This window comes from Sturnira hondurensis, unplaced genomic scaffold, assembly GCF_014824575.4.
Source record: "Sturnira hondurensis isolate 20B ecotype Veracruz unplaced genomic scaffold, ASM1482457v3 Scaffold0014432, whole genome shotgun sequence".
In the NCBI taxonomy this organism is placed as follows: Eukaryota; Metazoa; Chordata; class Mammalia; order Chiroptera; family Phyllostomidae; genus Sturnira; species Sturnira hondurensis.
In genome coordinates this window covers 1091399-1104229 of record NW_028087063.1, presented here as the reverse complement: position 1 = coordinate 1104229, position 12831 = coordinate 1091399, and the positions used below count along the sequence as shown (strand labels likewise).

Sequence of the window (12831 nt, the reverse complement as noted above, 5' to 3'; positions counted from 1 at the left end):
AGTCAAACTGTCCTGTGTGGTGCTCAGCTCAAGGGGCATGAGTGATGGCCCTCTGCCCTGACTCAGTCTCTCCCCTGCAGTAAAAGAGGAGGGCTCCCTATATCCTCCAGTGCCATCCAAACAGGATGCCATTGAAAGGGAGAGCCCTTACCAAAGCATCTTTACAGTGCTTTCTGAAAATGGAGAAATTATTATCCTCCAAAGAATATTTCCACAACCTAGATGCCTTATGGGAGGAACCCGCCATTCTTTTTTTAAATTATTTTCCTTTAATCTGTATTATTTTTCATTCCTCCATGATCACACTTGTCTTGAGATGAGTGTTGTAATGATCTCTGACGTGAATTGACTAGCTATATATTAGCAGCATGTAACAATTTATTTCCTGAATGCACTTCAGAAATATTTAAAATATAATAATTATCTCAGCCAATTCACTGAAGACTTCTTGTCCCAAGCTTCTTTTAAATACTATGTTACATAGTTTTAGCACTAACATAAACCTGTTCTTTTAAGCTCTAGAATGCTGGCTGTTAACTTTTGTACTGAAGGGTTACATTTTTGTGTCCAGTGTAACAACTGTTATTTAGACTTGTTTTCATTAGAGGTGATGCTTCAAATTAAGTATTAATTTCCTGTCTGAGGATGAGAAAACTTGGATAAGTTCTGAAAGTTTAAATTCAAATTAAATGCACATATGGAATGCCATCAGGGGAATCCATAAAACTAAACACCCTGTGAATGGAGTGACAGCCTGCTCCTGTCACCATGTGTCTTCTCTCCGTGTGGCTGTTTCCATCACTCATTAGAACCATTTTCCCTTTTTATCGACATCTTCACTGCATAAATGGTAAGGGAAGGAAGAATAAATTAAGTTCTAATTACTCATTTGCTAGTTGTAGAGAGCTCTGAGGGGGAAAGCCCTTTAATTCATAGTTAAAGTGAAGTATGAGACTTTTCTGTGACTTTCATTTAGTCCCTGTTCTCTTCTCCTTGCCACTTACCATAATCAAATAGCTAACATAATACTTATTAACACGAATCTGCAAGCTCAGAGTTATTAACATTATTTATCTTGTTTTACTTTCTTGGTAAGAGATTTCTGTCATAGAGCACTGTTTCCATTCTCTGAAATTCTCAGATTCTAGTCACATTATTACTCTGTTCCTTAATAAACATTTTCTTGGCTAGATATTTATTTATTATTGTTGGTTGGTTTTGTACGTGTGTGTGTGTGTGTGTGTTAATTATCTGAGGTAAAAGTATTCGCACTAAAATGTTTTAAAATGCCTTTGGAAACTTGAAGTTTATCTCTTTGTGTGTGTGTGTGTGTGTGTGTTTATTTTTTTTAATATATTTTATTGATTATACCATTACAGCTGTTCTATTCCCCCCCTTCATTCCCCTTCACCCACACACTCCCTCCCCCACCATTCTCCCCTCCCTTAGTTTATAACCACGTGTCTCGAGTTCTTTAGATTCTATATTTCCCCCACTATTCTCGCCCTCCCCCCTATCTATTTTCTGCCTACCATCTATGCTATTTTCTGTACCTTCTCCCCCCTTCTCCTCCTCCCGCCCCCCTGTTTCTAACCCTCCATGTGTTCTTCATTTCTATGGTTCCACTCCTGATCTAGCTGTCCTCTTGGTTTGCTTTTGTTTTAGGTGTGGTTGTTAATAACTGTGTGTTTGCTGTCCTTTCACTGTTCATATTTTTCATCTTCTTTCTCTTATATAAGTCCCTTTAGCATTTCATATAATAAGGGCTTGGTGATGATGAACTCCTTGAACTTGACCTTATCTGAGAAGCACTTTATCTGTCCTTCCATTCTAAATGAAAGTTTTGCTGGATAAAGCAATCTTGGCTGTAGGTCTTTGGATTTCATGACTTGGAATACTTCTTTCCAGCCCCTTCTTGCCTGTAAGGTCTCTTTTGAGAAATCCGCTGACAGTCTGATGGGTACTCCTTTGTAGGTGACTGTCCCCTTATCCCTTGCTGCTTCTAGGATTCTCTCCTTCATTTTGGTCTTGGCTAATGTAATTATGATGTGCCTTGGTGTGTTCCTTCTTGGGTCCAACTTCTTTGGCACTCTCTGAGCTTCCTGGATTTCCTGGAAGTCTATTTCCTTTGCCAGACTGGGGAAGTTCTCCTTTATTATTTGTTCAAATAAGTTTTCCACTCGTGGCTGTTTCTTTCCCCCTTCTGGTACCCCTATAATCCGGATGTTGGAACGTTTAAAGATGTCCTGGAGGTTCCTAAGCCTCTCCTCATTTTTTTGAATTCTCATTTCTTCATTCCTTTCTGGTGGGATGTTTTGTTCTTCCTTCTGGTCCATTCCATTGATTTGAGTCCCAGTTTCCTTTCCATCACTATTGGTTTCCTGTGCATCTCCCTTCATTTCAATTAGTTTAGCCTTCATATGTTCCTCTAATCTGTGACTATGTTCCTCTCATTTGTGACTATAATCTACCAGTTCTGTGAGCATCCTGATAAATAGTGTCTTGAATTGTGCATCTGAGAGGCTGGCTATATCTTGGTCACTTAGAGTTATTGGCTCTGGGACTTTGAGTTCTTCTTGCACCATCTTTTGGGCTGTTCGTGCCCGTTCCATAGCAGGATCGGAGCCCTAAAGTGTTCACTAGAACAGAGAAACTAAGTCGCTGGGTTGTGACGTTGTATGTGGGGGTGGGGTCAAAGAGGGACAAAGGCTTCCCGTCTGCTGCCTGCCGCAGCGGCCCCGGCGCCACAGCCACTACGGTCACCAGGCCCACGCGTTTCGTTCCACTGCATGCGAGTGTGCCACCGCCCGTCAGCCCTCCACCACTGGGTTTGCCCCCTGGGGCCTGTGTGGTCCATCTCACTGTGTGTGACTATGCGACCGCGGTCAGTCTGCCCCACACCCTGACTGGTTCTCGTCTGCCTGCGCGCCTAGGTCTGGGGATCTGTCCTGCCCGACCCTGCTCCGCTGCTGGCTCCGCCCCTCTTACCGTCCCGTTGAACGGTTCGTAGTTGTCGGACTTCCGTATAATTCCGTTTTCTGGTCTTCGGGTGTGTCCTAGTTCTCCAGACCTTTGTTGTATTTGAACTTGGTTGAGGGAGAAGGCACAGTGTTTCCACCTATGCCTCCATCTTGGCGGAAGTCCTGAAGTTTATCTCTTTGTTTCTAGGTACTAACGTTGTGTCGGACTATCTCTGTTCACTTCCCTGGAAAGACTGTAGGACCACTGCTCTTTGTTAGTGATGATAAAATCTACCTCTGACTTACGTTACTTCACATGGTGTCACTCTGAGCTGACCCTGTGTGTAATAACCTGTTGAGGATGTTCCCAGATAAATAACATCAAGTGATCTCACTTTTTGAAATTGAGGCTTTTGCTCTTTTGGTGGTGAGGCTCGTGTTTATATGAACAACCTTAAAACATATCTGTAATCACAAAGACCTGAGTCCTCTGTGTGTGTGTGTTTCGTTTCCAATCTGACGTTATTGAAGAGCAGACTGTAGCAACACTGTAGCAGAGTTTGTGTGGGATAAGGAAAATGGGGCGTGTTAGGGATTCTGTGCAAATGAAAATGTTCTTCTTAATCGTGCCAAGATTCACAAGAGTATTTGTTTTCCCTATTATCTCAAGGGCCCCAAATTCTTTTACCTTAGTTGTTGTACCTGAATTGTAAGGAAACACTTCAAACTACAAGATTAAGATTCAGTGCTCTCTCGAAGGATGTAGAAAACATATTAATGTAGCATATGAGTAACCTAGAATTTATAATAAGTCATGTGATAACCGAGATTATAGTTTCATATGTCAGAATGTCCCCTAATATATTTTTATTCCTTCAACCTATTGTGGCTGTGTGAGTACTTAGGATGTTCAAGACGCTGTGGGGAATACAAAATGAATGAAGCACAGCCCAGTGAGGGTGGGACAGGTATACCAGTAACTCAGAGGTAAAACACAGGAAGAGCACCCAGGAAATAAAATCTGGGTTTGCCAAGAAGAAAAAAATACGCTAATTGAGATGCAGGGTAAAAGAAACAATAAAAAATGCAAAAGGGTCACTGGCGGTAGACATCATTGTTGTAGACAGTACCTGCTGTGGACCGGCAGGTACTGTGTTTGTGGACATTACCTGCTGTGGACCGGCAGGTACTGTGTTTGTGGACATGGCAGGAGGGAACACAATGGAGGTGGAAGGACGGACAGAGAGTAGGAAGTCAATTTTGGACACAATATAGGGTGTAAAGACAGGGCAGAATATAGGGCAAAAAGTGGTTTTACGTTTAATGAAATGGATTCAGGTGGGGTCATGGAATTCAGAATGAAACTATGTTAAATCTTGTCGTTCCACCACTACCAGGTAATATAAATAAGCACTTTAGATGAACAGAAATATGAGCATCATCTTAGTACCTGTATATTTACGTCCTTTGCTGTTTGCACATATATGTAACCTCTATCAAATGTGAAAAAAGTTATAAAGAATTACTTGTTTGGTATTAGGCATATTGTATACAAGGTCAGCTGTTAAACAGATTGTGTACATTTGCTGAGAGAATGTCAGTAAACTAAAGAGTTTCTTCCACCTGTACGAAAGGAAACTAAAGAGTTTCCTTCCAAATGAAAAGGAAAGTCATTTCATTGGGTTATGCCTCTGTTAATAAGGTCATCGAAGCCAGTCCGCAATTTTCATCCCAGCCATGCTGTGTGTAAAACACTGAAGGAATGACACACAAATCGGAGAGGCTTTGTGCTGAGACTCAGTGTGGCATGAATGCTTTTCCACAGAACATAGCTACACATAACAGAAGCAAAATATCAGCACATGCCAAGAACCAAATGAATGGTTGGGGGGTGGGGGGGACTCACTGACATTTCAGAGGCAGGGGAAATCCTTGAGTTACTGTGTGGTAATAACAATGTGTCTAAAGCAGTCAAAGTACTGTTTGCATTTGAAAGCATATTAATACATTGTTTCACAAAATTAGGGCAAGTCACTTAACTTTCTTAGGTTATTGATCTCCTAAAATGACTGCATCATTAATTATGCTTCCAGGTTTTACTGATGACAGACACTGTTGCCTATGTGAAATTTAATACCCACAATGTCATGTACACTTTATTATTAATATATTTATTCTTTCATTTACCAAATGTACAAGTGAAAGATTTTTAATATCAATAATTGTTTGAGTATATTGGTATTTCTTTTCATATATGTTCACAATGTCTTGATTATAAAATTATGGTCAGTTTATTGTTAGATTGGAGCCTATGTAACAAATTATTTTTTCCTTATTTCTCCTTTATGGCTGCTAAAATTTTATTAGTTATCAGCACTACATTTAATACTTTCTCTTAATAAAACAAATTATTATAAATAAAATCCATACCACATTTTCTAGAATGAAATTTTAAATATATTTGTGACAGAAACATCAAGGAGATTTGATTGCAAGTTTTACATTGTACCCATTCCAGTAACATGCACGGGGTGCCAATTAAGGATAACTTAAATATTCATTATCACAATGAGCATTTGTGTTCTCCTACGTGTATCTGTGAGTTAAAAGGCATTTTTTATATTAAAGGTTTTTATTGAACTTTGTAACAAATAATATGTATTGGAAATTTTTCTCTCTGTGATAAAGTTCAAAAACAGCCTTGTTCCGTTATTTGGTTTATAATCAGAAGCCTATGATAAAATTATTTCATTTAAGGATATGTTTTATCATAGTGTAGCAATAATATCGAGTCTAATGGGGGAGATAGAAAATCAGAAGTGTAGTACAGAGCCTAAGAGTTATAAAATTTAGATTATGTAGCTTTGAAATGCAAACACTGATATATTTCAAATGAATTCTTTAAACATGTTCCTTTCCATATTTTAAGTTGATAGAGGAGGGTATGTATGGCTTTTTCAATTTTGTGTTGTAGCACCACTCTAGAAATGGGGGGGGGGAGAAATTGGTAGGTCACTGATTGGGTTACCTAGGCCTGTTCAAGTTATATTACATCCCTTTTCCCCTATATCACCTGCCTATACCTTTTAAGTATTAATAAGAGTTTGGGAAAGAACCCAATGATAAAACACTAAAGATTGCTTAACAGTCTTAAAATATGTTTAATGTTTGTTGTGAATACGTCTTTACAAAAGCATTCTCTCCTTTCTTCACGTTGCTTTAATTTCATGTTGTTGGATTAATAAAGAACAGTTCCTGTAATGTAACCGAGCAGGCTGGAAGTGAAAATTTCCAAATTCTGAGTAATGAAACAGTGACTCTATATGTTACAATTTTGGTTTGTGTTGTTACATGCAGAAAACTGTGTATAAAATCACCTACACTTTGAAAGCCAGAGCGGGTTTCTAGTTATTTTCGCAGTGCTAGAGTTTGAAAGCACACAGGCCTCTCTGAGTGTACTCATGTGTTGCCAAGAATAAAACTGTCGTTAACCCCAGAGAGACACGATGTAGAACACTTACTTGGAAGGAACTGAGGTCAGAATTGCACCAGTGCTGCTTTTTTGTTTCCTGAATCTTTCCAGGGAATACTGACGTTTCAATGAAAACTGATCACATTTGGGGAATTGTCCTCGTTCTTTAGCTAACCAGATCCGATCTACAGAAATTACATATCCCCTCAATATGTTTAAGAATCAGGTTGCATTGCATTTCTTTCATGTAAACTTCATACTACCTTGGGTGCTGGTGAATTATCACTGTGCTGCTTTTAACGGTCACGTAAATTATATGGCATTTCACTTGTTCAAACAAACTGAAATTATATGTTCTTTTCAAAATGATAGATTTTCTAATGCTGCTATTGTTTTAAGGTCTTTAGAAGTTGAATTCTAAACTAACCCTTTGATTTCCTTTCAGGTCTTTTCCAATGGTCACCTGGGAAGTGAAGAATACGATGTTCCTCCTCGGCTTTCTCCTCCTCCTCCCGCTGCCACCCTTCTCCCCAGCATCAAGTGAGTTTTACCGAATGTGGAAGTCGTTTGTCCATGCCTAAAGATGTCGCAAATACTGGTTGTGATGTTCTCAGGAGTATAGGGTGAATTCAGATGCATCAGTGAAGATGATCCAGCTGTATTTATAAACTGGAGTACCAGAAATCAAGGTCCTTCCTGGTTCTTTGCTGGTAACCACAGCACCCACGAGACCCAACCTAACTCTGTGATTACACAGAGAGAGTAGCAGGGAGAGAAAGTGTTGTCTTCCCTGCGTCCAAGAAAAGCGTAGGGTAGCACATAGCACAGCAGGTTCTCCCTTCCAGTTTAGCTCTTTCCTCAGAGATATCACTTTTCCCCAGCTGCTGATTGTGACATCATAAAATAATCTTTGGTTCCTCCAATTTTCTCACTTCTCAAATCCACTGATCCATTAAGTCCTGTTGATTGTTCTTCCGAAGTTTTTTATATTCAACTAATCTTCCCCATTGCCTTTGCTTCTCCTTGTAGCTGGAAAACTGAACAAACCTTGCACCTATCATATGATATGATCTCAGAATGAATATTACTAGACTTTAAAACTGGGAAAATGAGTTAACCCAAGTGTCTCATTTGAAAAACGGGAACACAAGTGCACAATGGACAGTGTATACACACACACTCCGAATCAAACTACGATGAAAACAAGCCTCCTGATTCCCATGCGTGCCTACTCTTTGTATTAAGTCAGGCTGCCTGCCTTTCCCCCAAGAGATTTTGTTCTCACAGCTGATTCAGTTTAAATTCTGCTTTCTCCAGGTCACTTTCCTGTTCAAAACCCAGCATTGTTCTTTCTTTCCTTCTAAATTATTCTGTGCTCTTTTCTGCTAGCAGTAAGATCCCTAGAATTATACCCAACTATAATATTGTTCAGTAATTCCTAATGTGTGCCTCTAATCTTCTCTTGATATTTTTTCTGGCTTTGTGAGTTTTCATTCTGTTCCATTTTATGCACCACTTTCTCAGAATCTTTATTCTAAAAGTCATGTCTCAACCTCTATTTCATCATGAAAACTTTAGTGACTTCTTCAGGCATGATGGTAATAGTAGAACTGATCCTCATTCTTGCTGCAGTTTATTTTCTACACATTTAGTTATATACTCTGCTTTATTGTTTTCTAATTTTTAAGTGTTGTTCTACATTAAAAAGATTGTAAGTTTCTGAGGGCAAAACCCTATTCCGTGATTCTCTTGCAACACCTGTTTTTGCTGTACAGTCAGTGCTGAGAATACATGGTTGTATGGCTGATTGACTCCCTCTGCTAGGATTCTCATTTCTAAATGAAAGTTTTTGAGCATCTTCATTCCTTCCTCTGGTGGTCACTGAACTCCACTGTACAGATGAATCTGAAAGAAGGATGAGCTAGATAACAACTCCCCCTAAAATTTACAATCAACTTTGTAATGAAGTTAGCATACATGAAACCACTAGAGAACAATATGCACTAAATTGTGTGGCTCTTAATGTTTTAGTTTTTATGGAAGCTTGGAGGATATGCTGTTGTAGACTTTGTAAGGCAAGGATGTTTAATAGAGAGGATGGAAATTTCCTGCATAATGGAGGGTAGGTACAATCATAAAAAGGGGAGCACATGAAAAAAGAGTGGAGCAAGAGTGTGAAATTTGGCATCGTTCAGGGGACAGTGGAAAACTAAGCTAATAGGACCATTCTCCAGTGGCAACTTTTTTGGTAACTGCCGGGTCCATAGTAGACATACGGGCTGGAAGCGCATACATGCAATCTTTGTAGTAGGCTCTAAATCAGTAATAGCATGTGGCATTCTAGCCTCAAAGGGACTCTGTATGTATGTATATGTACTAAAACATCTAAGCTCAATTACCTTGAGAATGGAGAGAAAACCAGAAAATTAAGTAAGTGAAACTTGTTATTAAAGGTTAAATGGTCACATTCTGTTTATTAACTTATATTGGCAAGTGGGATAAGAGGCAGAGGTCGCAGTTTGCTTCATTTGTATTTAATAGTAAGTACCTATTTCTTTATAAAGAGTAAAAATAATAAATTCATAGTAAAATATATCTATTGACTTTTTAAAATACTTCAGTTTATACATGCATGTGGATATACTTTCTCCCTTTTTTGTCTTGATTTTTCCAACAGAAACAACACAGTTGCTTTACTGAACCAGAGAAATATTTTAGCAATGTGTACTTAGTAGCAAGTTAGTTTTGTGTTTAGCATGCTGCAAATTAACCATAGTTAATAATACAAGTGTTGGCTTTTAATGGCACATTTATCTCTCTGATTTATTTCTTATTTTTACTATTAGGTAGCAGTTGGTCATTGTAAAAAATACGGAGAGTATTAATATATAAAGGAAAGAAAAAATTAAATACTTAAATGCAGATATATACATTTCCCCAAATATCAATGATCAGTTTTAACATTTTGTCATTTCTTTCTTTTAAGACTTTTAAAAACGTGATTTAGATTATTTTGTAGAGATAATTTCATGCCTTCCTTTGTCACTTAATAATTAAATAAGCATTTTTCTTAAGCCTTTATGCACTTTATTTATTATAAAACCAGCATAGAATTCTAAATGAACATTAAATAAAAGCAGACCTGGTTCCAGACCCTACACCAGCATTAAGTATTTGTCTGTCTCTGAACAAGGTAACTTCTCTGGGCCTCAATTTCTCCACTTGCTAAATGAAGGGATCCATTTATTTAAATAATCTCCAATGTGGTTTTGAACTTCTGCTTTTTAGGTTCTATACAATTTTCTTAAGAGAGAGAAGGGAAGAGACGGAGAAAGAAAAGGAGAGAAATACCAATCAGTTGCCCCTCGAATATTCCCCAAACCAGGCATGTGCACTGACCAGGAATCGATCCTGCAACCTTTTTGTTTTGCGGGAGAATGCTCAACCAACTAAGCCACACCGCTCAGAGCTATACAATATTTTTAAAAGAGTACTCAACTGTACTGTTAATTATATATGAAATATTTGGCAACTTGAATATTTATTTATAGTTGGTCAGTTATAAACTTACTTATGTTGAAGCCAATGTGAGTTGGATTACTGGCGTAGTTTTTTTATTTCTTAAAATTTTGTCAACTGGCCTCATTACAGTTTATAACTGAAGTACAATGAGTAAAGATCCTCAGCTCTGGAGGGGCGTAGAACAAAAGTCTTGACAAAATTTAACTCACTGAAATAGGGAGTTTGATGTTCATGTACCTATTTCTGTATTAGTGCATGTTTCAGACTCAGGCCAGAGCAAAATTGATCACTACCTAACATAGGCTATTGCAGTGCTCATAATTATTGAAAGCCCCAATGTTGAATTAATGTCAGAAATGCCATTTACCACCCTGGCTGGTGTAGCTCAGTGGATTGAGCATGGGCCTGTGAACCAAAGGGTCACTGGTTCGATTCTCAGTCAGGGCACATGCCTGGGTTGCAGGCCAGTTCTCTGGTTTGGGGCATGCGAGAGGCAACCACACATGGATGTTTCTCTCCCTCTCTTTCTCCTTCCCCTCTCTAAAAATAAATGAATTGAATCTTTTTAAAAATAGCACTTACCTTTAAATCTACACCATGTTTGTGTAAATATTTACTGAGGTTTCATTGTTAAATTATTTCGTATTACTCTGGTTCCCATTTACTTGATATTAAGAGGCCACTCTGTGATGGTGTTTACTTGTAAAACTGTATGTTTGTAATTATGTGACTTTTTCTTTTTAAGATTTTATTTACTTATTTTTAGACAAAGGGGAAGGGAGGGAGGGAGAAAGAGAGGGAGAAAAATGTCAGTCTGTGGTTGCTTCTCAGGTTAGGTCCCAACCCGGGACCTAACCTGCAACCCAGGCATGTGCCTTGACCGGGAATCGAACCTGCAGTGCTTTGGTTCACAGGCTGGCACTCAATCCACTGAGCCACACCAGCCAGGGCTGTGACTCTTATTGTGTAGTATATTTTGAGACCTAGAAGAAACTGTACTTTTTCTTGTTTTCAGATATAAAAGCTGAAACTTTACTAGTGTGTATAAGTTTACTTACTTTTTCTTAAACTGTTTTTCTAAGTTGTTTCTAGTAACCTTGCATTTAGCTATACATTTTTAAATAAAATCTTGAAATATAGTTAATTGGTTTTTTGGTTGTGGGATAATAAAAAATTCTTCATGGATTATTTTTACTTTGTGGTGTAGACTTATTTTCAATCATGAAATAATTTGATTTTTCAAAATTAAACAATATAACCTGAAACAGTTAAAAATATTTAGTTTACTTCACATAAGGTAAGATGTTGGAAAATGAACAAAGGAATTATTCCAAGTATAATGGAATAGTACTTCCAGGTAGGATAATATTCTGGAATGCTGAGGAAGGATTTTTTTTAAAGAATATATTTCTTTTGCCCTGGCTGGTGTAGCTCAGTGGATTGAGCGCAGGCCTGTGAACCATAGGATCGCGGTTCGATTCCCAGCCAGGGCACATGCCTAGGTTTCAGGCCAGTTCCCAGCAGGGGACAAACGAGAGGCAACCATACATTGATATTTCTCTCCTTCTTCCCTTCCCCTCTAAAGATAAATAAATAAAATCTTTTTTTAAAAAAAGAATATATTTCTTTTTCCTTGTCTTTTAGAAATGGACCTTTTGTAGTTTTTGATACATTAAGCTTTCAAATACATACAAAACAATATTATGTGGTTCATATTTTTATAAAAAGGCTTTGTGTTGTTGGAGGTGGTAGCGTTGACTATTGCCATATATTTTTCTAGACATACAAGGTTGCTAATATTTTAGGTTCAGTATATTAAGGAGTCAAATTTTGTCCTGCTTTCATTCAGTTGCACGTACTGACTGGAGATTTAGTGTGAACGAGATAAAAATGCCATCTTTGGGATTGGTGCTCCAGTTAGGGAGAACAGAAAGGAAACCAGTAACTATAGCGTATTGTCAACTATGGAAAATACTAGGAGAAAAAAGTAAAGCAGGGAGGGGGTTAATGGTGATAGGTTTATACTTTACATGAGCTCATTAGGAAAAGTAACAGAAACCTAAAAAGTCAAGGAAGGAGCCCCGAGGTTATCTGCATGACAAATATTCACAGAACTCGTGTTCAAAACAGTGGGACAGGTGAATCCCTTTGCCATATTTGAGGAAGAGCAAGGAGGGCAGTGTGGCTGGAGTTGATTAAGGTATACAGGAGATAAATCATGCCTTTAAGGCCATGCTAAGAATTTTGGTTTGGTTAGTTTTTGGAGCCATTTGTAGATTTTGATCAGCATTTTGACACGATGCTAGTTTGTGTTTTTGAAGAGGTTCACTGGCTGCTCTATGGAGATTGTCGTTAGGAAAACAGAAGTAGATTCAGGGGGACCAATGGAAACTCGCAGTCGACCGATGTGCCAGACTAGTAAGCGATGGTACAGCCAGAGCTTTGACTGGAATGATGCTGATGGAGTTAGATGGTCAGCTTGGGGTTGCATTTTGACCCAATGCCTGATAATGACATAGAGGTCTGTCAGTCAGGTATGATGGTCAGTGATGACACTCACATAGCTTTTTGGCTAAAAAATCTGGGTGAACAGGTGGTGCCATTTAACGAAGTGAAGGGGATCAGAGAAGGAGCATGTGTGGGAAGGGGGCAGAGGTGGGGAAGTCACGACTAACGGATCTGTTGAGTTCTGGATGCCTATGGCACAACACATCTCCAGGCAGACATGTTGAGGGGCTAGTTGGCCATGCCATCAAGCCAGCTCCAACTATAGCGACCCTGTGAATGAGTGAACAGTCTCATCTTAAGAGTTTTCAAGGTAAGAAAAGTGGAGAGAAGGAAAGATTGAGGAAGAAATTGCAGCAGTGGTTACTCTTG

The 12831-nt window shown here is 38.6% G+C and overlaps 1 protein-coding gene across 6 annotated transcripts in view; it reads left to right on the top strand.

Moving 5' to 3' along the window:
- The window catches only part of CBLB (Cbl proto-oncogene B), a 219550-nt gene that overhangs the window by 161563 nt on the left and 45156 nt on the right, over positions 1–12831 (top strand). For all 6 annotated transcript variants that reach the window (XM_037063336.1, XM_037063340.1, XM_037063339.1 and 3 more), the window contains exon 13: positions 6878–6972. In XM_037063336.1, the coding sequence (XP_036919231.1) occupies positions 6878–6972 (95 nt within the window). The remainder of the gene's footprint in view (positions 1–6877; positions 6973–12831) is intronic.